General features: G+C 32.4%; 1 protein-coding gene across 3 annotated transcripts in view; it reads right to left on the minus strand.

Moving 5' to 3' along the window:
* Positions 1-20,940, minus strand: part of LOC107475480 (cytochrome P450 83B1) — a 48,427-nt gene extending 27,487 nt beyond the window's left edge. The window contains exons 1-2 of one of the 3 annotated variants that reach the window (XM_052257377.1): positions 19,958-20,920; positions 17,263-17,776 (exon numbers count right to left, since the gene is read on the minus strand). In XM_052257377.1, the coding sequence (XP_052113337.1) occupies positions 17,263-17,776; positions 19,958-20,851 (1,408 nt within the window). In that variant the 5' untranslated portion in view covers positions 20,852-20,920. Of the gene's footprint in view, positions 1-16,946; positions 17,777-19,957 lie in introns of those variants that run through there. The other 2 variants (XM_016095123.3, XM_052257378.1) reach the window with 2 other exon arrangements.
* Positions 20,941-25,277: the final 4,337 nt, after the last annotated feature.

A 25,277-nucleotide genomic window follows, 5' to 3' on the forward strand; every position in this document is an offset into this window, starting at 1 on the left:
GAACCACCTTCCTACCATGAATCCTCTCTCCAAAATGATCAACCTTCCTACCCACCACAAGCCCCAATAAACGATCCTCTCGCTTTGTTACTTCAAGGACAAGAGGCCATGAAGCGGGATACACTTGAGTTTGTGACCAACTTGACCAAGGTAGTGTCCACCTTAGCCTACCGATGTTTGAATGCTCAAAGTACTCCCATGATCCCATGCGAAAAGTCAAAAGAAGAACGAAGCATGAAGGAGAAAGTGGGAAATCTGGTAGAGAAGGAAGAGTCCAATTTTGTGTTGGAACAATTGGAGGAGCCTATGATCATTGAAGAACGGGAAGAAGTGGTTGAAGATTTAGGAGATGTTGAAAGTCCATGGGAATGTAGCATCATGGAGCACTCTTCCAAGAAGCTTGATATTGATGTTGAGGAGGGTGCGCAACCTCCAAAGCATATCATCGTTGGAGACATGGAAGAAGCTTATCAAGAGATGGATTCAATCATGGATGAATTTCTATCTACAATGGAATCCTCTCCCATTGGACATGAAGTTGAAGTTATAGAAGAGCGTGTACAACCTCTCAAGGAAAACGAAAATGGCATGGTATATATTGAAATTGAAGAATATGAAGAGGTTGATCAAGAGATGAACTTATTCATCAATGAATTCCTATCCAAACTTGAATCACCTCCCATTAAACAAAATGTCAACACCAAGCCATGTAACAAAAGGGAAAAGGTTGAATTTGAAGAAGCTCGTGAAGAGGTGGAAACAATCAAAGAGGAGCACAAAGAGATAGATCTTGCATTGTCTAAGTGTGGGGAAGCCTCCCTTCCCAAGCTACCATCCAACACAACATTTAAGTGGGTAAAACTCTTATCTCTAAGCTTTAACTTCTCACTTGAATATGGTTTGATTGAAAATGATGGTCAACTTAGAACTCTTTGTGGAATTAAAAGTGGAAATGAGTTGTGTAGTGGTTGGAAAGTAGGTGTTAAGCTCATTAAAGTCAAGGCCTCAAGGTATAGGGATGATGTTGGGACAAGGATCACCTTGTATGGATCTAGAAGGAAGTATTGGTGGTGTAAAGAGAATTCTATGTGTCCACCACATTTCTGTCAACCAACCATCCGACAAAATCATGGAACTCAACTAACGGATGGATGCGAAAATAAGATATGGGATCCCGGTTCGATATGTGAAGACCAAATATGGGGACTCGTATTTTGGGTAGAACTCTGCCCAAGCTTAATAAAAATGGTTGGAAATTCTGTCAACCAATTGAGGAGCATGGATCCTTGGAGATTCAAGGATGAGTACAAACATAAGCCACCATGACTACAAGCTTCTCAAGTGTCCAACTTAAGGACAATAACTAAAAGTGCTAGGTGGGAGACACCCCACCATGGTAAACTCTTTCCAATCTTTTACATTTACTTAATAAGTGATTTGAGTTACCATTGTAGATAGATGTTTCATACAAATTTGTTTGTACAACTTCATTGTTAGCTTAGTCACATGCATGTTGTGTTTAGTAGTAGATGAATAATGTCAAAAATTGTATTTTTGTGAATTGTATGATAGTTGAGGGAATAAGAGTTGTGAACACTAAAGGGAGCATCCAGCAATGTGTTTTCTGATAAAAAGAAAAAGAAAAAAAAATAAATAGGAAAAAAAAAAAGAAGAAGAAAAAGAAAAAAAAAGGGGGGGATGGACGCGTGCGCACCATGTACGCGCACGCGTCCCTGTATGAATGCACCACGAGCCAAACCCCAGAGAGTTGGGCCTCCCTTGGGCAAACATTATGCCTTGAGCCCAACTCGACCCATGCGGACGCGCACAACGTGCGTGCGCGCCATTTTTAAGAAAGGGAAAATTAGATTTCTGATTAGGGAATTGGGATTAGAGTTCCCAATTTGGGAATTAGGGTTAGGGTAGTTCAATCATTTCACTAAAATTAGGAGTAATTGAAAACCAAAAACTAATTTTTAATCCACTAATAATATTTGTGAAAATACTATTTAATTATCAATTTATAATTTATTTTCAAATAAATATTCTAATTCAATAATTAGGGATAATATAATTAATTTTCTTTATTCATAAAAATTAAAATATTAAATTTCAAAATCTCAATTCTTTACATCAATTTATACAAAATTCTTATTATTTTACAATTACTAAATTTTATAGTTTAAATATAGAAAATTATCCAACAATTATAAAATTAGAAAAATTTTTTAATTTAATTATCAAAACTTGATTTAATTAGCTTTAATTAAATAATTTCTAAAATTAAAGTCTTTAATGAATAAATAAATTGAAATTAACTCATAATAAGACTTTTCAAGAGTTTTGGATCTTACAGATCGAATCGAATATAACCGAAAATTCAATTCAATCAATATTATACTCATCGGATTGAATCGAATAATATCCGTACGCATTTTTTTATGTCAAATCTAATCCAATTTGCAAATCACAAATTGGGTCGAGTATCAAATATACCTAGTAAAAAAACAAAAATAAAAACAAATTTAAAAATTTAAAATTTTAAAATAAAAATTTATTAGTAGAACTTAAAAATCACAAAAAATACCATACTACACTAATCAGCCATAATTTGAAAGAAGAACTACCCAAGTAATCAGAATCTAAATTATTAGCACAATAGAAAAGAATCATAAATTTTGACGTCAGATAGTAGTACCAAATGTAAATCACACATCACAGAAAAAACAAGATTTTCTAATAATATATATCTACAAGGGATCTATTTTAGAACTAGTTTTGTGGTTCATGAAATCAAACCGAAATTAAATTGAAGAGAAAAATCGATTTTAAACCAATTTGAAAAAACAAAAATCAATTTTAAACTGGTTTTAGAATTTAAATTTAATTTTACTTACAATCCAATTTTAAATCTATTTTTTTAATATCCAAATCTAAAATCTATTTTTTTTTCAATCAAAAATTCAGTTTTAAAACCTAGAATGTCAGTAGCAAAATCCTTAAAATTAACTTCACTGTTATAACCTTGATTTTGCTAATTAGCATGAAAAAAATAAATTATTGATATAAAATGAACTATATGACCCTCTATTCTTCCCTTGCTACTTCCATTATAAAATTATTACACAAACTTTGAAACCTGCTAGTCTTTTAGATTTGCGTTGACTTGGTTTAATTACATCTTAACTCAATGTATAGTGGTTTTATTTACTCAAATTTGAGAGTAATGCAAAGAAGAATAGATACATGTTTTGAAGCTGCTCAGAAGGCAATAAACTCAATTGGTTTGGATTTTGACATAACCCAAGATATAGATTTTGGTAACTTTAAGGGTTCAAGATTGTATATCAATCAAAATTTTTTCCATTTGTATTTTTTTCACCTTATATAATTATACATCTCATGAAAGTTAAACATAACAATTTGGATCTCATTCTAACTAGATAAAATATTTCAAATTTTAAAATGGTACAACTTTAAAATTAACTTAGTTATCATTAAACCAAACCCACCAGAGTTACAGGAAAAATATATAACTTTTCTGCATTTAGGTAATTTGAATGTCAAATTCTACACACACAAAAAAATCCGTTTAATTTTAAAACTTAATTCATGTTTAGTCAGAAAAAAAAAAGTAGAAATACTTCCAAGTATATTGTTCATGACCTATCAACAGATGTTCTTAACACAATAGAAAAAAAATTTTTGACTATGTTTATTGATACATTGCATACAGAACTGTGCAATTGAAAATTTACAGAAACAAAATGCACCAAACTTAAGTTTATCACAGTTTTACAGTCAAAAAGAAAAAGAGGAAAAATCATACCTCTTAGGCCACACTACAGTGATAAACTAAAATAAGGGTTTTAAGGTAAGTTTATATTATTCTTTTGAAATGATGGCACAACAACTAAACATGGGTAGAGCGATGCAAAGTAAGAAGAAAGAGAAATGGGTGGTACTAACCCTGTGAGAATGTGACCCAGAGGCAAGAAGTACGAGCAGAGGCAAATGGAAAGTAAAAGAACCGGAAGCCCACACCTGTGACGGTGAGTCGGAGACGGTGAAGATGACAGCGGAGAAGACCAAAGGCAGAAGAAGAGAAACAAAAGTAAGGTCCGTTCAACGTCGAAGGAGACAACAAGGTATCGGTGCCAGTTGCCTGCTCCGGTGCCGGCTGCGGCAGAGACTACCCGGTCGAAGGAGAAGAGGCGAAGGATAAAAGGATTGGATTTCAGGATTTGTGCGAGTTAAGTGTAAACTGGTTCACCGAATCAGAGTTAAGGTTTTTTTGAGATTTGGATTAATTTGGACCCTCGATGTGGATCAGGATTTAAAGCTGTTTAAATAGATTGGATTAAAAACCAAACTATAAAATAAATTTAATTTAGTTTAGATTTTTTTTGTTTAAAATTAGTTTTTTTTAATGGTTTGATTTGGATTTGGTTAAAAATCTAAAATTTGGATTTTTTTTCCCACCCCTAAATATCTAGACATCACATCACAGAATTGAATAAATTTTCAAAACACAAAATTCATTCGAAAAAAATTATCAACATTAGAGATTAGGCAAAACTCAAAGAAACTAGAAGTGATGTAGCTAAGCAATAGAACTACAAATGTGATGCAAAACAACGACCACAAGTAAAATGGCTACGAAGAATAGTGGCGAGGAGACGAGGAAGGTTGTGGCGAGGAGACAAGGCAAGGAGGCCAGCGTCGAGCAGCATGATGAGAGTAGTGTAACACCCTAACTACCATAGCTCACGCTTCCGACTGCGCCACTCTGATAGCTCGGATATTACAACGACACTTATACTATTTAATACTAAAATATGAGCCTGTTTAAAACTTTAAACCGCAAGACCGCTCCCAAAAATACTTTCATCCGATAACATACATCCATAGTATATATATATAATATTACAAACATTAACCAATACAATCCCTTTTCCTCTTACAGAATATATCAAGATAAAGGCGAGTGTACAATAAACCATAATTAAAACAATACAAAGCTTCCCAACAACAACTAAATAAACTCTTCGTAACTTCTGTGCCCATATCCTGAAAGGGAAAAGATGTAGGGGGTGAGAATATCATCATCGAAAGGGTTCTCAGTAGAGGGTTTTTGGGAATTACTGTAATAAGATACGTGAAGATAAACCGTACCAGTGATTAATAACCGATTTATGCCTCTTTTCAAAATCAACGATTTACAATAAAAGAGAAATCTGAAATCTTTTCTGAAAGAGGAAACTGTTCATTTAAAACAATATTCAAAAGCCTTTCAAAAGGTTTATCTATGCTAAACCAAATTAGCCTTTCATACATTTCCAAACCATAACCACAAAACCGAAACCAACCATTGGTCCATCTCAATTCAACCACGGCCCTAGGCCCAAATAATCCAACCAACAACCAATCACCACAATCCAACAGAGTCCTAGTTGCAAACACAGATAGGAAGTTCAAGCACAAACAAACAGTTACAGCAAGCAGAACAAGTAGCAGTTAATCTCAAGCAATCACATAGGCAAACCAAGTACAATATGCACACGCAAACAATGTCACATAGATGCATATGATGCATGCCTATCCCTAGTGGCTGATGATATCATCTGTCGGTTATAGAGCCAACCCGACAAGTCCTGGTAGCTAACCATTGGACTGTCCCTCTGTCGTGCATCCCCAACTCGAGTTATACTCATCATAAACTTGATCATAATCATGATCTATATCTATTACTGTCACTGGTGAATATTTATGGGGGCGAGCTCATCCGGGACTTTCACAGTGCCCGGCCACACTTACGACATAGGGTCAGCAGAGTCTCGAGTCTCCACCTGGAGCACGTGGTGGCTAGCCACTGCTTCCTCCCAGGGAACTCGTGCCTCTGATAATGGAAGTGCAAATCACAATTATCAATAATTCAGCATATACATGCATTCATTCTCATCCATGGATCAACATCCATCTCAGCCATCTGGCTCACGGTTCAGTCCAGAACCAACCAATATTCGTATCATACACAGCCATTTTGGCTCACGGTTCAGTCGAGAACCAGCCAATATTCATATCATACACAGTCATTTTGGCTCACGGTTCAATCCAAAACCAGCTAATATTCATATCATACACAACCATTCCAGCTCACAACAAAACAGCACTTCCACCATTCAACATCATCAAATTCATAAAATCGGCATTTAAGCCATAAATCACTTTTCTCAATTCATTTCACTTTGAAATCAAGTTTCAACTCTTTTCAGCCTTGGCTTTAAAGATCTCATTTCTCAAATCATCTCAGGCTTATAAGCCACTTTTACTCAAGGTAAATTCCCCTTTTAAAACAATGCCACTCTCGGCATCCTCTTTCCAAAACTTCCATAACCATGGAAAGTTAAAGATTTATTTTGAAATATTAAAAATCATCCATCCAACAATGGAATTTTATAACAAAGTTTCTCGCCGGAGTCCCAAGTCTTTAGGGGAGAGTAACATAACTCATTTCGCCAAATTCATTTGAAATCATTAAAACCTTGGATTTCCGATTTGAGTAATAAAATAGGATCTAAGCCAAACCGAGTCACGTAATCATTTACTTCTTTCAAACCATTTCCTTTACTTAGGCAAAACCAACTTCAACCCCCATGATAAATTCTAAAACGTTTCAACTGTTCAAAATTGTTTTAGTCTTGCTAGAATTCAGAGTTCAAAGAGTACTTAAAACTTTTCTCAAAACATTTCAAAATGAAACTTGTCAATAGATATTCAGGTTCTTTCAAAGTCATTGAAACTCCTCTAATTGAAACCATCAAGTCAAATTCAAAGGCATTGTCCTTGTCACATTTAAAACAGCTTTAAAACATAAGTTTCATCTAAATAACTTTCTCCTGAAAGAGATACAATGCCTTTCTTAAGAAGCAAGACTAAATCACAATTTTCTCTTTAATAATTCATTTCAAAAGCATGAATCATCCTTTTCTTGATAATTCAACTAAAATAGTAGAAGCTTTTAGCTCATCATTTTTCCAGACATTTCAATAAAGACTCAGATTTTATAGAAATTTCGGCAGCATCTCCCCTAAAACTTGGACTTTGCCACCCGGTTCGGGTCCCAAGTGAACCATTCCACAACCTTTCCAATAGCCCAAAATCCAAAATCAGTTCAAGACAAACCAAATCCAACAGTCATCTCAATTCCATATTTCAAGGAAACCGTTTCAAAAATCAAATTGTTATCAGCCGAATAAACTCATTTCTAAAGCTTTAAAGAAACAGTTCAGCAACAGTCATTTATCAAACCAGATCATTTAAAGCAAACCAGGCTGAATTTAAGAGTATATTCTATTTTTCACATTATCAAGAAAATCAACTCAACTCAAATCAATTTCCAACGGATTAAACTCGATTTCAAGGCTTTAAAAGAATCAACTTCCAAAGCTTTTTGTTTCACAAAATCGCACAACAATCCATTCATCAAACCCAAATAATAATCCATTCAAACATATAATTACATTCATCCAGGACAATCAACATCACATAAGGCTTATACAATCACCAAATACATTGTCTCACATAAGCATCCATATGTAATGATTCCAATATATAAAATATAGTTTTCGGAAAGCGCCCCTACCTCAAAACGCAATTCCATAACGACCCAAACGTCTCAAAGAATCCTTTCCGCCTCAACCCAAAATCAAAGGCAGCTTCAAAGTACAGCCCTACACATTTTCGCAGCAGCATAAATAGCTCTAAATTACAAGAAGCAACCTCAGTTACTAAACTCTAAGAACATTAATACCGTAAAGGCTTTAATACACGTATGGAACACTAACGTAGGGCTTTCAAAACATAATTTCTTACTGAAATAACAACACGAAGCAGCTACGATTTTGAACCGGCCTCGGCAACAGCTCTGGCGGCGGCCAGAAGCTTTGGTGGGTCAACTATAAAAACTGCGCAGCATTAAAACTTCTCGAAATTCAAAAAGGCAAAAACCTCAAATGAAACCCTTACCGACAACTTTTCCGGTGACAACAGAGGTAGCCAGAAGCTCCGGCGGTGGTTCTGATGGTCTCAGAACTCCGGCGACAGTAGCAGAAACTCCAATTAAGCACCATAGAGTAGCAGGTCGGTAGTGACAGAGGCAGACGACAATGACGGGAACCATCTCAGCCTCGGACCTCTCCCCTTCTTCTTCACGCACGCTGGTCTCCTCTCTCCTGGCAGAACCCCTTTGACGGCGACGGCGGAACGGCGGCGGTCAGTGGTGCGACAGCGGCGACTGGATGCAGCTCCTCCAGCCCGTGTCTTCCTCTATCCCAGCGGTGCTCAGTCTCAGGCTTCCTCTCCAACGCGACGCCGCGGCGGCCGGTGCAGCTCGTGGCTCCATGGGTGACGGCGGTGAGGCACGAGCTCCCTCTCTCCTCCAACGCGAACTTTCTCTCTCCTCCCTCTGTCCTTTGCGCGGTTCTGGAGGCAGCGTCACGGGTCGACGGCAACGTGGTTAGGTCGCGACAGCAAGGCACGGTGGTGGCGATGCAGCCCAGCATGCCGACGCGACCTCCCTCCTTGCCTGCTTCCCTCTGCGTTTCTCGTTTCCTCCTAGCCCTTTTCTTTCTTCGTTCCTTTCTTTTTGCAGCTATTGCTGCGGTGTGTTGTGGCTGGGTTTGGGGGGCTGAGGAGGATAGAAGGAGAACCGGGTCGGGTAACGGGTTAGGGTTTCATTATTTTGAAAAAAATATGGTTAGGGGTAAATTGGTAATTTCACATAAAATTGGGAATAATATAATGATTGAAACTCAATTAAATCCAACACTAATTATATATTGAAAATACTATTTGCTCATCAATTTTACCAATTATTTTCAATAACATGTCCAAATTCAAAATCTAGAAATAATATAATTAATTTCTCTATTTTCCAAAATAGCAATATCAATATATATTAAAATATTGATTATTTAGTCCATATCATATAAAATCCTTATTATTTCATAACTATCAACTTTATAATTCAAATATAGAAAATAATCCAATAATTATAAAATTGGATAATAATCATAACTCATCTCAAATTCAATAAGTCAAAATTTGCCTTAATTATCTTTAATAAAATAATTTCTAAAATTAAGGCTATAAATAACTATATGATTTAAGACTTGATCATAATAAGACTTTTCAAAGATTCTAAATCTTACAAATAGTCTTGAAAATTATATAATTACCAAGCAAAAGTCATGAATTTTCTATAAAAAATGCCAATAAAAAATACTTAAGATACTCACGCACCAATAGCTGGCATTGAGGTCTTTCACAATTTGATCTTTTAAAGTTCTATGTTCTTCCATGACTCTGACTTCTTGATTTTTCATCATATTGTTGCCATCTTTCACTAAATTACGGTTGATTTATGTAACCAGGTGTGTACCTTTCTCCTTTGGTGAATTTTTTCTTTTCCTGAAGCCTCCTCAAAAAATTTTCTTTGTGCTAGATTTGCTTGATACTGGAAGTTTTTTTTGAAAACTTTCTTGAACTCTATGGAATAATACATAGCTAGATTGAGTTACATTTGCACGTATTAACTAATTTATTTCTGTCTTTCTAAACCTCTCTAACATATTTTCACAAGCAAATAGCATTGTCTCTAATTTTTCATCTGTAATACCTTAAGATCTTGTTAGAAGTGAAGTAATGGTGCATATTCTTTAGTCAAACCATAAAGAAGAGAATTTACATGGTTACTCTCACTTACTATCTCTCCTACACTGATGCATCAATTGTATTTTTTATTAATATAACATACTCATTCACAGATGAACCTATTGTATTACTTAATTAGCTCTTCAATTGCATAATTCTAGCTTTGATTTGTAAAGAAAAATGGGTCTCTTTACTTGTTGCATATTTGATAGGTGAAAATACAGCTAATTATTCAAGTTGTGTACGATTTTGTCATTGAAACTAAAAGCTAAGATTTGAGCAATACATCTTGTTTCTTCCATCATTGAAACTAACTCTGGATTGATGCCTTCATTTTCAAGAACTTATTATAGAATTTTGATTTCAGGGATGTAATTCAACAAATTATTGCCTTCAATTGTTGCTTTTACTTCATCTTTCTATTACACAAAAATTATCACTGTCAAACTTCATATAAATTGGAGTTGCAGTAACTTCCAGTGCACATGCCGCGTTTATATTAAGCTGTGAGTATTTTCTGAAATAATTATGACATTAATTTTATCATTTATGAAAATGTAGTTCTAATACCATAAAGGATATCAGAGACTAGTGAACGAAAATTTAAAAATTTAAGAAAGAGCAGAGTAAAAAATCTAAAGAGAAGAGAAGTAATTTGTAATTGCATTATGAAAGTTTTAATTGATACAAAACTTTTCTTACACTATTTATAGACATAAAAAAAGAATCTAGAGTGACTGTAACTAACTATGACAACTCAACAAAGCCTTAACTATTTCTCTAATAACAACTTAACAGTTAGGCATCGCATAACTAATAACTAACTAATTTCTTCTTTTTCATTTTCGTTCATCTTTTTCTCTTTCATTCGGCATTCAATTTTAAATAGTAATTGTCTACTTATTAAATAAATTTTGGATAATTAATATCATAATATGTATTTAGGAGATAGCCGATAAACTAAGAAAAGTGGAATTGCACAAAAATCTATGGTTGTTGTTACATACTTGGATATACAGGATGTGATAAACGATCACATAATACTATACGTTAGCTAATAATTAAAAAGATTAAAAAAAATATATTGATTAAACACAAAAAATGGTAGATTATTTCTAAAGAAAAAGAAAACCTTATTTGTACTATGATCATAATCTACAATTTTATATACACTATAGTTCATATTAACTTTTACTTTTAATTTTTTCCCGTTTGTATATAATAGTACAAATCAATCACAATCTAAACTTGTGGCTGTGGGACTCTATCGGTCCATCCTGTGTCTAAAAATAATTGGATTCACTCGACCAGGATGAAGACGTGAAGTGGACGGGAAACTAAACATATTCGTACTAGTGTTAAATCCGTGCGATGCACGGATTTATATTTAAATTTGATAAATTAAATTAAAAATAATATTTTATAATCATATATTTTTTAAATTTAGTATAACACTATCATCATCGTTATATAATAAACGTGTTAAATATGTTATTTTATCTTTATTCAAAGTAAGATATGAATAGAAGAGTTCGAAGTTTATAATATTCTTGAACCATAAGGAGGGAGATAAAAAAATAAGAACATATATAATTGTAATAATAGCATGTTAATTTTACCCTAAATTTTATATCAAAAAGCTAATAAAAATTTATCAACAACCTAATATCTTACTAACTTCATTAGAAAATCATTGGATGTTGTGCTCCTTGTTACACATTTCATTTCAAATTTGAAAAAAGAGTTATAGATAAATTAGTTATATCTATAGTAAAGATTTGTACAAAAGTGTAAATCATAACATGCTATTAAAATGAAAATAATATTATTCTTACCTAAATATTATTAAAAACCTCTTTGAACATGACATTTGTTGTTGATGACTTTGGATTGCCGTCTTCGTTTAGAATTAAAACCCTAAGGCCACTGTGACTCTTAACTCTTGACAAAGCAACATAAAGTTGTCCATGGATGAACATTGATTTTGGCAAATAAAGCCGTACATGTGATAATGATTGATCCTGACTCATGTTAATGGTCATTGCAAAGCATACTGTTAATGAAAATTGTCTCCATTGGAACTTAAATGGCAATCCTGAATCTGAAGGGATCAAGTTCATTTTTGGAATGTACACTTTATCTCCAATATTTCTACCGGTCACTACCGTCGCTCCAATTACGTTGCTGCCAAGTTTGTTAACTATTAATCTTGTCCCCTTGCATAAACCTGAAGTCTGGTCTATGTTTCGCAGCAGCATTACAGCGACTCCTGGCTTCAAAGTCAACTTGTGATTGAGTAGTCCCGAACATTTGATGTCATTTAGAAACTCTTGTGTGAACCACTCTTGTTTTACATCTTCATTCTCATCAGCTTGACATGTTGTGTCAGAGCTCAAATACTCCTTTTCCATCCCTAAAAAGATTGTCAAGATAAAATCGTTTACCTTCTCGACACTCTTAAGTGTGGGTGCAAGAATTGCTCTACTCTGAAAATACCTGTAATCTGACATGTTTTGCAACAAATTTGGATATGCAAAGTCTACCAAATGAGAGAGAGGATCATCAGTAGTTGTAATCAATAGATCATCTGGAATTTCATCTTCTGATTCATCACCAACAACAGAGATAATATTTCCATTTCCAACATCAAGTATCCAATTAGCAAATATCTTCATTTCACCTTCATCTTGATCCAAAGAAGACATTAGAAGCCTCATATTCGTATGCAGTTTCAGAACCTTACAAAATGACCACAGCTGGGATGAGTTAATAGCGGATACTAATATATCGTGTCTACTTCCATTTGGAATCACCGGAAGTATCTGTCTGAAATCACCTCCTAGAACAACAATCTTACCACCAAATGGTTTATGTGTCTTATGTTGATCGGTAACTGACATAAGATTCCTGAGCGTCCGATCAAGTGCTTCAAAACGGCAGTTGTACCTTCCCTCGCATACAACATATTGAGAACTCAAAATTGGATCCTGTTTTGGACTTCTCTGATCTCTCCTCATACCATATCATGGCGTCGCAGTGCCGACAAAAAATTATGGGTCATCAATATCTATCACATCTAATAATCACCAAGATAATAAATTGTTTTAGTTATATCTGCAACAAATAATTTATATAAAAATATACCTTTCTTTCACCATGTTAAGTATAAAAATAATATTTATAAAAGATTACCGAAGAATGTAATTTATGGATTAAAAAGATGAGATCATATAATACAATTTCATTGTGCCAACCTCAAGATTTAAGTTTTACAATAAATCAATGTTCAAATACAAAAATTATAATATATAACCATATCTTAGTTTGAATTTTAAAACTTGAACACTAAACGATAATTTTTTGTTTATAAAAAGCATAACAATAGTAAATAATAAAGTGTTGATATTGCTACCTCTTAAATTACCTGTATTCTCAGCAACATCGAATATAGCTGGGTATTAAATTTGCACAGAATCATCTAAAATAGTCGTATTTTCAGTAATATTCTTAACTTCTTGAAAAATTTTTGAAAGACGTGAAGTGGACGGGAAACTAAACATATTCATATATATTACATAAAAAAAATTATAATTAATTAGTATCTTGGTAAATTTTATGTTTTAAATACTCTAATTAGTACTCTTAAAACACTTATTAGCATAATTATAAAAATGTTTTCCAAAGTTTCATTTGTATCTAATAAAATAGATTCTCTGAAAGCACTAGATTGAGACCACTGGATTACCTCCATATACATTTTATATTTATAAATGGATGGGACCACATATAATTTATTTACGTGCACACATGCAATTTTGGTCCCTAGATGTGATGTTGATGCACAAATATTATTTTTTTATGGTAAAAAATAATTAAATGTTAATAAAAATGTTATCAATAATTTGCATGGTTCTGAAAACCGGACCGGCCGGTTCAACCGAAAAAATCGAAAACCAATTATCTAATCGGTCCGGATAATTTAAAAAACCGGATGGTAAAAAACCGGTTAAAAAACCGGCGAATCGGCGGTTAACTGGCAAACCGAAATCGGTTAAAAACCGGTCGAACCGACGGTTAACCGGTAAACCGGAAGAACCGTTCGGTTTTTTAGCGGTTTAGTGGTTTGGAAATTCAAAAGCAAAACGACGTCGTTTTGGTTATTTTTAAAAAAAAATAGAAACTGGGAAGACCTAACCTAACACTAATCACTCGACACTCACTCACTCAGCAACCCCAAGCTCCCAGCACCCAGCCTCCCCTTTCTTCCCCCCTCACCCACCATTCACCAAGGCCAGCAGCGCCACCGCCGACCAAGCTCCAGAGACCAGATTCCAGAGCGCTCCTCAGTCGCCACCCAGCAGCGCTCCTCAGTCGCCACTCGCCACCCAGCAGCGCTCGTCATTAGCCACCGAAACCACTGCACAGCAGCCGCGACCACCACCGCGTTGAGGCCGACTCCTCGTCGCCGAACCTCGCCCAGCTCGCCGAGCCCGCCTCTCATTCGCCGGTAAGACTGATTTTCTGAGCTCGCCTGTTCTGTTTGAACATGCTTCCTAGTTCCTCTGTTTTTGCTGCTTCATGAATCTTCAATCTGTTTTTGCTGCTTCTGTTTGCTGCTTCATGAATCTTCAATCTGTTTTTGGCTTTCTATTATAATGCGTTTATTGGTGACTTGGGATTGAATGATGATCATTGCAAGCAAATTGAGGCTGAGGCGTTGAAGGCAGCTGGGAAATTTGTCATCCTTCTTTTCTCTATGTGTTTATGTGTGCTTATTAATATTTATAGAGTTGTTTCTTGTTACTGTGTGTGTTTGTAATCAATAGCCAATAGTTGTTAGATTGTTATCTATTAGCTTGACAATTTTTGTAATAATGTACTGAATGGTATCTCAAAATTTCTGTGGTCAATTTTGCTGCTTCATGAATCTGTTTAGAAATAGGGTTTTGTTGCTTCTGTTTGCTTCAGTGACGAGTATAGGGGTAATTCATGATTCATCCATTGTTTGCTTCTATTTTCTTGCCACTTTGTTCTTATTGCTTCTTGCCTTTGGTGTTTGATTTGGATCTGCCGATCTAATGCTTTTCGAATGGAAATTATGCAGCTCATTCAAGGTTTTTCAGATTCTGCCGCAACAGATTTTATCTTTTATATTTTTTTTGCATTAATTTTCAAAATAATTTGGTTTTGTTCAAGAGTTTACAATTTTTATGGTTGGGGGATATTTTTCTTTGATTCATCATTCATATGCTTTTGCCTTTCAAGTTTCCCTAGCTGGCTGGCTTTGTGGTATAATAGAATTTGTGGCTATGTGGCTTACTTTTATTTTCTTCATGGAGCTTTTTACACTCTGGCTTTTGTTTTTAATCTTTTTCATATTGTGGCCATTGTTTTTAATCCAGTTTTGTTGCTTCTGTTTGCTGCTTCATGAATCTGTTTTTCAATCCAATTTTGTTGCTTCTGTTTTGCTGGTTCATGAATATTCTCAGTTGATTTCTGTGACTGTCAAGCTGCATGAAGTTGATTTCTTGTCTTTGATTTTCTGATTGTTATAGATGGAACAATCACAAAGTAACTCACAGCCACAAGATAATGCTGTTCAAAATTCTCAAACTGGTTCATCGACAAGATAACTGTTTTTACTTTAGTAATTGTATCTTTTGAATGTAGAACACTATGGGTTTGTCATTATGTACGTTTTATTTTTTGTTTAGTTATAAACTTTGATGTTTGAAGTTGTTTGTGAACCTCTAATCTTAAGTAATGGATAATTTATTATGTGAAATATTAAATTTTATTAAGTTATAAATTATTGAATTTTATTAAGTTTAATAATTTTATTTAATATTTAATTAAACCGGTTGAACCCCGGTTGAATTCCGGTCGAACCAGCAAACCATTAAACCAGTGACCTCACCGGTTTATTGACCGGTCCGGTTCTCGCAACCTTGATAATTTGTTAACAATTAGATGGTTGCCAAAAATGATTATATTAAGTATAACGATTGACTGTCAAGATTGTTAAACATTTTTATTAATAATTAATAACTATCAAAAGTATATTTGAACATCTTTTTTGGTAGTAATTTAGTGATTATAAAAAATATATTCTTCTGAAATAATTAAATTTTTACAATTAATTATTGATGTCAATATAATGATGCTAAATTTTGTGGTAATGAAAGATGGAATTATGTGTGTGAAGGAGTACCACCCCAAACATGAAAGATATAAATTTTTACCCAAAGAGAGAAAAAGAAAATAAATTAAAAGAAGCTAGATTATGTTCCAGAGTTGTGTAGTCTTTGCACGTGTTTGGCATGTGTCTATAAGAATGGTGTTTTTGTCCATGAAGTTGATAGCATGTTGAGAGTTTGCTGAGACTTACCATTGTGGACAGGTGGATAAGATATCTAAAAGTTAACCAGACTGATCAAAATTATCCGTGTGTTTTATGATTATATTGTTAAAAAATAAGTAAAGTGATAAATAGATCTTTTAAAATTTCGATTTCAGATTAATTAATAAATAATATAAATAAATCCTCTTCCTCCTTAAAAATACAAGTGGTTTTTCTCATTATCTTTGATAGAAAAGCCAAGACTTTTTTCAAATCCCCATATATAATGTATAACCATTTTTCGACTAAATCCCTAGTTTGGTTCCTAAGATTCATGTGATTATTCATTTTAGTCTTCGAAATTTAAAATTACCTATATTGATCTTCCAGATTCAAGTTTGGGTACCAATGTGGTCCCTCGACTATTTTCAGAGATGATAAGGCAAATGAAGTGTTAAGATGACACCCTCTTTACCACGCTAGATGATGCAACGGCTAGCTGACGTAGCAAAAGTTGTATTTGTATCCAATTTAGTCCCTGAAACCCTAATTATCTTATTATAATGACAAAGTTTTAACAGGGGGACTAAATTGGATACAAATACAATCCTTGCCACATCAACTAGCCGTTACAGCGTCTAATGTGACATGAAGAGTGTCATCTCAGCACTCCATTTGCCTAATCATCACCGAAAATAGTCGAGGGACCATATTGGTGCCCAAACTTGAATCTGGAGGACCAATATAGATAATTTTAAATTTCGGAGACCAAAATGAGTAATCGCGTGAATCTCAGTGACCAAAATGGGAATTTAGTCGCCATTTTTCAGTTAGGAACTTATTCACATACATCTTACATTGATCCTATTATTATTACAAGCAAATATATATGATATACATATTATTTAACCATAGTCTTCCACTTTCATAAGAAAATTAAATAAAAGATACAACAAACTTTAACTAAATTACACGATGGGCTATACATACACATATATATAAATAAATATTGCCTAAAATTACTCATCATATGATACGATCTTTTTTTGCAGCGATTTCTTTTAACCACTACAGAATATCCGCTGCTATCTGTCAAATTTATTGTAGTGTATACTAACTCTTATTTTTTGCAATAAGATAAAGAGGATTCTTCTTATGTTGTGTTATTCCCGGCAACATTTGAGTATCAATATCTTCTTTTTTCAAACCTTCTGGAAGTTCCCAATCAAAAGAGTAAAGAAGATTAGCAAGAATAAGATCAAGTGAAGCAAGTCCCATATGCATACCCGGGCAAATTCTTCGACCAGCACCAAATGGAATCAACTCAAAATGTTGTCCAAAAAAATCTATATCACTACCTAAGAATCTCTCAGGATAAAATTCATATGGGTCTTTCCAAGCTTCAGGATCTCTATGAATAGCCCAAGCGTTCACATACACTATAGTCTTGCTTGGAATTTCGTACCCATTTATAATGCAAGTTTTGTTTGTTTCTTTTGGTACAAGTAGTGGTGTTGGTAAGTGCAATCTTAAAGTTTCTTTCATTACTGCCTTAAAATAGCTACACTTTTGAATATCTTCTTCTTCTAAGAAATCTTTTTGGCCTCCAAAATTTCTAACTTCATCTTGAACTTTCTTCATTACTCTTGGATTTTTTATTAGTGCTGTCATAGCCCAAACTATTGTGGCTGCAGTTGTATCTGTTGCTGCTACAAGTGTGTCCTATAAAAAAAAACTAAATAAAATTAGCTAAAAGAATTTTTGAAACATTAAAGAGACACCTTATATATACAAAAAATCTTACTAATCTTGTCAACCTAGCTATTTTCTTCTTGATTAATTGATAAAAAAATTAATTTATTACTCTTTGGATAAAAAAGTTGGCACTATTAGGAGAGAAGAATTTTCTTAAAAAAAAAATAAAGCAAGCAAGTAAGGAGAATGCAAGAAAGAAATGAAAGAGCAATTTTCACTTTCTTATATATGGAGTTTTTTTTTTGTATTTCCTTAAAATTTTGAATAGAGCTGTTGAATTGGTTTACGGTGGTTAAAAAGTGTCATTAAACCTAAAATGTCGCAAAATTGCCAATTTTATCGTAATGCAAGGTGAAAAAAATTTCAAGCACATCATCTTTATTAATATTGGAATTTTCTTAAATGACTGCTTCTTATTTTTTTAAAGAAAAATCTAAAGTGTGAAACTATGTTAAGTGTTAAGCATCAAATTAAAAATCTTTTAAATTAGAGTCTATTTTGACAATTAATTATGTTAAAACTCCACACTAGACATAATTGTGTGAAATTTTTAACCGAAAGAATCCACTCCCTCTCTAAACACTAACATAGTAACATATGAAATAAAATAATAGATATATATAGACTTTCACATTGACCAATGACACAATGACACACACATATATATAACATGTTCTAAATTGCAACAACTATTTTTATCACAATATTAAATTAGCTTAATTTTGATATATTAACAATATAAATGATTTTACATAGTATTTATTACATCAACATGCTACTACAAATAAACTGAATAATAGTGGTAGTTTTTCAAGAGTTCTGAAACAATTTTAAACCGTTGCTAAATGGTTTCATGACGCATGATAAAATGTTGTCTTTTAACGTGTCTGAATATAATTTTCCAACAGTTTTCATCAGTCATTGATAAATCAAATAATGCCATGGTTTGTTTTTGTGGCGGCGTTTAACTGCCGCTTTGTGTTAATTTGTATTTTTGCACGGTTTCTGACCGCCATTATTTGAAAAGATGGAAATTTTCACTCTTCTTGTGGCTATTTGTAACTGCCTACAGGGACTTATTCTGCATGGTTTTATAATCAATACAAGTCCATTAAAGTTCTACTAGCAACAATTTGTGACAGTTTCCAACCATTGCTACTTTTAAATTTTTTTAAAAAATATTCTTGGTAATATTATTGTTCTCAGTGCCGGAGCTTGAAGAGATTTTTTGGGGAGGCAAAAAACTTTAACATAAAAATTATATAATAATATTTATATTGAAATAAAATTTATAAATATAATTATTTTTTAGTTTATTACTAAAATGACAATAAATAAATAACTATATAGATAGATATTATAAAATATTTTAGAATTTTCAGAATTAAAATTGTAAAATAAATAATTGTATAGATAAAAATAATTAATTTTACTACAACTAATTTCAATTAAAACTATAAAATTTAGTTGATAATGAGAATAATAAATAATAATGAGAATAAGATTTTAATTTGTATAAATGAGCCAATAAGACTTTTAGTTTGTAAAAGTCTATTAAAACTTAAGTCTAAGATGTTATTGTAAAATAAATAATTATATATACAAAAGAAATTAATTTTACTACAACTAATTTTAACATTAAAATTGTAAAGTTTTGTCGATAATAAAAATAATAAATAATAATGAAAATAAAATTTTAATTTGTATGAATAAGCCAATAAGACTTTTAATTTATGAAAGTTCATTAAAGTTTAAATCTAAAAAGTTAATGTATAAAATTAAAAATAATTAAAGAAATACAAAAAATAATAGTTAATCCCACAAGCGTAAAATAAAAATGTAAAACTTAAACCAGTTGAGCTACGTTTATTTTTTTATATTAATACTACTAATTCTTTTATAAGAGTTTTGGGTCCGCATTCCGCGGGATATGGTCCCTATCGTCTGAACTAAGTTCCACCCCCTCTTGATTATTTTATTACTTCTTTATATATTTATTTTTTTGGATAGGTTTTTTATATATTTATTACTTTCAAAAGTTTATTATGTTTTTGTCAAATAATCTAAATCGATAATGAAACTCGTGAATATATAAATACAAAATAAAAGTACGAACAGGATAATAATTCAAAAGAGAAGAGTACAAACCACAAACAGTGCTTTGATGTGATCAATAGTGAGGTCAGAGGAAAATGAACGGTTTTTCTTCAATTGAAGCAAGACATCAATAATATCCTCTCCATTTGAAGTGTCTCTGTTAGGATCCATGTGTTCATCAATCACTTCTTGATAGAACTTATCCAACTCCTTGAAAATTCTCTCAAGACGTGCATGCATTCCATTGAGTCGATCAATCCAACCCAAGAAAGGAATATAATCCGAAACAAAGAAGCTAGCCATCATTGCTTGACATTCATTGAGCAAATCATGGAACTTACTCTTTTCAACTCCTTCATCTTCATACCTTTTACCAAAGGCAATCCTACAAATAATAGTGCTTGTTAGAGAAATTATCATTTCATTCAAATTTGTCACCTTTTTTGATGATGCATGGCTTGATATTTTCTTGATCCATTGCTTGACCTCAAATTTTCTTATTGAAGAAAAGCTTGATACACGCCTAGAGCTAAGAACATGGGTTACACATACTTTTCTAATTTCTCTCCAAAATTCATTGTATGGAGAAAAAATCATCTCTAACCCATTGTAGGTTAATTTTTGCTGACCAATTAAGTTTGGTCTTCCGGCAAATTCACGGTCATGATTTTTCAATGCTTCTTTGGCCAACTCAGGGGATGAAATAACAATTGCTTTCCTTAGACCTAATTGAAGGGAGAATATAGGGCCATATTTCTTTGAGAATTCAAATAGCTGAAGATAAAGGAAAGAATTATCTAATTGGTGAAGATTTCCAATTATTGGAAGGCCTCTAGGACCTGGTGGAAAAGCTTTGTTCTTGAGTGTTGTTTGTTTTTGGAAGAAAAAGAAGATGAATAGGGGAAGAGTAATAAGGCATAGAATTAGGACAAGTAGTGACACCATGTTGTATGTGACTGGCCTCAAAGAGTGATGATGAGGAAGAGTATTATCTTAGGGTGAAAATGTTAGAACACAAACACTCATATTTATAGAACTGATCTTTCGTACATATCATTCATAAGTTTTTTTCTTCTTATTTAGACTAATATTTTATTTTTACATTAATTTTACTTTTATACTATTAAGATTAGAATTTAAAATTTAAAGTTTAATATTTTAAATTTAGAATATTGACTAAAAAAATAAATTTTATAAACATATATAGTATTGTTTTTAGGTTTAATTACTCTGTTGGTCCCTGTAGTTTCGCGAAATTTTCAATTAAATTCCTATACTTTTTTTCTTTTAATTGAGTCCTTACACCAATTTTTTTTTTTTAATTGGGTCCCTACACTTTTTTTTCATTTTATTTAGGTCCTTATACCAATTTTTTTTTAGTTAGATCCCTGTAAAATTAAGCCAATTACTACTAAAAATGATTTAATTGAAAAAAATTTAGTGTAAGGACTCAATTAAAAAGAAAAAAAGTATAAGAATCTAATTGAAAATTTCACAAAATTATAAGGACTAACAGAGGAATTAAACCTTGTTTTTATTGTTTTAACATTTCATGAAGAGAAAAAACAAAAAATACTTCATAATTTTTATACTGAAATATAAGAATATCAAATATATTAAATTACTAACATAAGAGAATTTTATGGAAAAGAAAAAATTAAAAATTTTAATGGTTTTTCAATACGTTTAACTTATTTAATAAAAATTTATTATAAGTAACTTAACAAGTATTCTTAACAAAATCCTTTTTATGTAAGGTAAATTAATCACAAAATATAGAGGAAACCTTGCTAGTAAAATTAAAAAATAAAATTAAAAAAAAAGTAGAAGAAGAAGAATCTAGTATACGTAGTTTTAAAAATCTAAACTTGTTTGAGTATTTAACTGCATCAAAACAAACTACTTATTTAAGTCACACAAAAAAAAAATACTAGTTATTTACGCCAAAAAAGAAAAGACAAGCTAGGTATTATCATTAAAAAGATAGAAATGCGTGCCTTCTCAGCATTCAATTTTAAATGGTAAGTTGGTGATTAATTTTAAGGAAAAGTATAGGGAGTAAGAGTGTAATCAAATAAGAATTGAATAATTTAATTAATTATAATTATTAATATTAATTTTAAATTTTTTAAATTTAAAATTTAAATAATTAAAAATTAATTAATTAAAATTAGTTAAAAACTATAAAAATATTTTTTTTCAGAGTTAAATTTTAATTTGGCCCTTGAAATTTAGTCTGATGTTCAAAATGGCTCCTACAATTTTGTTGGCCTCAATTAGAACCCTTAAATTTGTAATTGTGGCTCCAACTTGCCCCTGCAATCATCTCTGTCACTAGAATACTGATTTAATGTAATTGTATGACACGGTGGACACTACTTAAACGACGGCGCATTGGCTTTGCGCCCAAACCCTTTGGAAACCACGTCGTTTCAATTTTTTGTGAGTTAAAACTCTCATTCTTTCCACTACGACGATCATAAGTTGCCAAATATCAAAAAAATCCTTACACTACGTGGTTTTCAAAGGGTTTACGCGCGAAACCAAAGCACCGTCGTTTAAGTAGTGTCCAACATGTCATGCAATTGCGCTAGATCAGTATTCCGGTGACGAAGATGATCGCAAGGGCAAGTTGGAGCCACAATTGTAAATTTGGGGGTTCTAATTGGGGCCAACGAAATTGTAGGGGTCATTCTGAGTATCAGGCAAAATTTCAGGGACCAAATTGAGATTTAACTCTTCTTTTCCATATTAACCTGCACACCCCAATAACAATACACACCAGTTCTCTCCCTTACCGCTAGGCCCTCTCCACCCCTGCCTTTACGCAAGACGACTTCAAGAAGTTCGCCGCCGACAAAGCCATCAAATACGTCAAGTCCGGCATGGTCCTCAGTCTCGGCACCGGCTCCACCGCCGCTTCGTCTTTGCCAAGCTTAGTCATTTTCTCTCCACCGGTCAACTCTCCAACATCATCAGCGTTCCTACCTCCAAGCGCTGTTGTAGAACTCGAGAATAGAGAGCGCTTCAAGGTAATAAAAACTTTCAAAAAGTTCAATCTTTTACTCAGACGAGGATATCAATTCTAATTTTGTATATACTCTCAGGGTGAAAGCCTTGCTCGTGGTATGTCGCAAAAGAGATTTTACCCACTCATTAGTGGTTTAGATGCAAAATTGGCTAATGCAACTGACGGACACGCGTAAGAATCCAATAACATACTTCTTGAATTTAATTTTTTTAATTTCAAAGATATAATAAACTGTTTCTTGTTGTAGTTGTGGTGCAGTATTCTGTGCAAGACAGGAACAATTGATCCAAAGAAGGCGAAGAAAAAAATACTAGTTTGTTGTAAGGAGAGACCGCGAGAGTGGAAAAGAGCCTTGTGGCTATGGAGGCTGGTGCAGTTGAAGTGATTCTTTGCAACGATAAGTTCAGTGGTGCAATTTTGCGGAAAGTACAATTTGGTTCAGTTTCAGGAGGAGTTCAAAAAAAAGAAGTGGTGGAGTACAGGCTGTTTTTGAATAATTACAAAAATATATAAAAAAAATATCCATTTAATATAAAAAATATCATAATACTTAATAAAAGAAATGTCCAACTATAGAATTTAAAAAAAAACATATAATTCTTAAAAAAATAAAAATATTCACATTTGCAATACAAAAATTAGAAAAATACACTAAAAAATATCTATTTAGTATGAAAAAGAAACATCGTAATGCTTAGCAGAAAAAACATCTATATATATCAACTTATTTTTGTTAAGACGGGTTTCGAGATCCAATCTATTAGAAAGTTGGCAGAAATTGGCTGAAGCCTAGTTGGTTCCCTAGCAGAGCTTTAATTTTAAAGAGAGTAAATACACATACAAGTCTTTTTAACATACAAATTTATACAAGTTAATCATAATTCAACAAAACCCACTTTTATAACGCGCATATGAAATCACGACATTCCTCCTCCAACGTTTGTATTCCGTGTTTCTCCTCCTCCTTCTCCTTCTCCTCCTTCTTCTGTGTGTTCTTCCTCCTTTTTCTTTACATTCTTTTTTCTTTTCTTTTTTTTTTGTGTGTTTCATCTTCTTTGTCGTTTTTTTTATTGCTACTGTTGTTGCTGCACTTTTTTCTCCTCTTCTTTCTATTGATTTTGTAATACTATGTACTTTTTTTAGAAGGTAAAACAAGAAAGAAAAGATGAATAAGAAGTAGCAGAAGATGAGGAGAAGAAAGGAAAAGAGTTTTGAATTATGCAGAATTTATCAGTACAAATTTACCAAAAAATTCTTAAATATATAATACACCTAAATATCTTAGTTTTACCCCTAAATTTGCTGTAACTACAAAAAATTTTTTTCTTTTTTTCCTTATTTCTTTCTTTCTTTTAGTTGAATGAATGTAGGTTCATTCTCTTTCAAGTAATTTTACAATATTATGTGTTTCTTCTTCTTCTTTGTTCGATTTTTTTATTTTTATTCTTGGTAAGAAAGAGTAAAAGAAAAAGAAACTTGAGAAGGTAAAACAAGAAATGAAAGATGAATAAGAAAAAAGAAAAAGACGGTGATAATGATAATAAAAAAAGAAGAAGAAACATCAGAAGATGAGAAGAAGGAAGAGAAAGAGTTTTGAATTATGCAAAATTTATCAGTATAAATCTACCAAAAATTCTTAAACAATATACCTAAATGTCTTAGTTTTACTCCAAATTTTGCTATAATTACACAAAAATATTTTTTCTAATGCTGCATTTTTTTCTTCTTCATTTTTTTCTTATTTCTTTCTTTCTTTTAGTTGAATGAATGTAAGTTCATATTCTTTCAAGTAATTTTGCAACATTATGAGTTTTTTCTTTTTTTATTTGATTTTTTTTGTTTTTATTCTTGTAAAGACAGTAAAACTAGAAGAAATTTGAGAGGGTAAAACAAGAAAGAAAAGATGAATAAGAAAAAAGAAGAAAAAGATAGTGATAATGATAAAAAAAAAAGTAGCTGAAGATGAAGAGGATGAAGAGGAAGAGTTTTAAATTATGCAGAATTTATTAGTATAAATCTATCAAAAATTCTTAAACAATACACCTAAATGTTTTAGTTTTACTCCAAAATTTACCGCAATTACACAAATTAAAAAAATTCTATGACAAAAATTTTGGATCAAACAATATCATCAATATAGTAAAATTTCTATGATAACGATAACAATAATGATAATAACGATACCTATAAGAAGAAGACGACGATTTTATAACGATGATGATCATGATGATGAAGATAGTGGAGGAGAAAAAAGAAAAGGAAAAAGGAAAAAAAGTTCAATAAGAGGAGGAGAAGAAAAAAGAGGAGGAAAAAAAAAAAAAAATATATATATATATATAT

The sequence above is a fragment of the Arachis duranensis genome, chromosome 2 (genome assembly GCF_000817695.3).
Source record: "Arachis duranensis cultivar V14167 chromosome 2, aradu.V14167.gnm2.J7QH, whole genome shotgun sequence".
Taxonomy (NCBI): Eukaryota; Viridiplantae; Streptophyta; class Magnoliopsida; order Fabales; family Fabaceae; genus Arachis; species Arachis duranensis.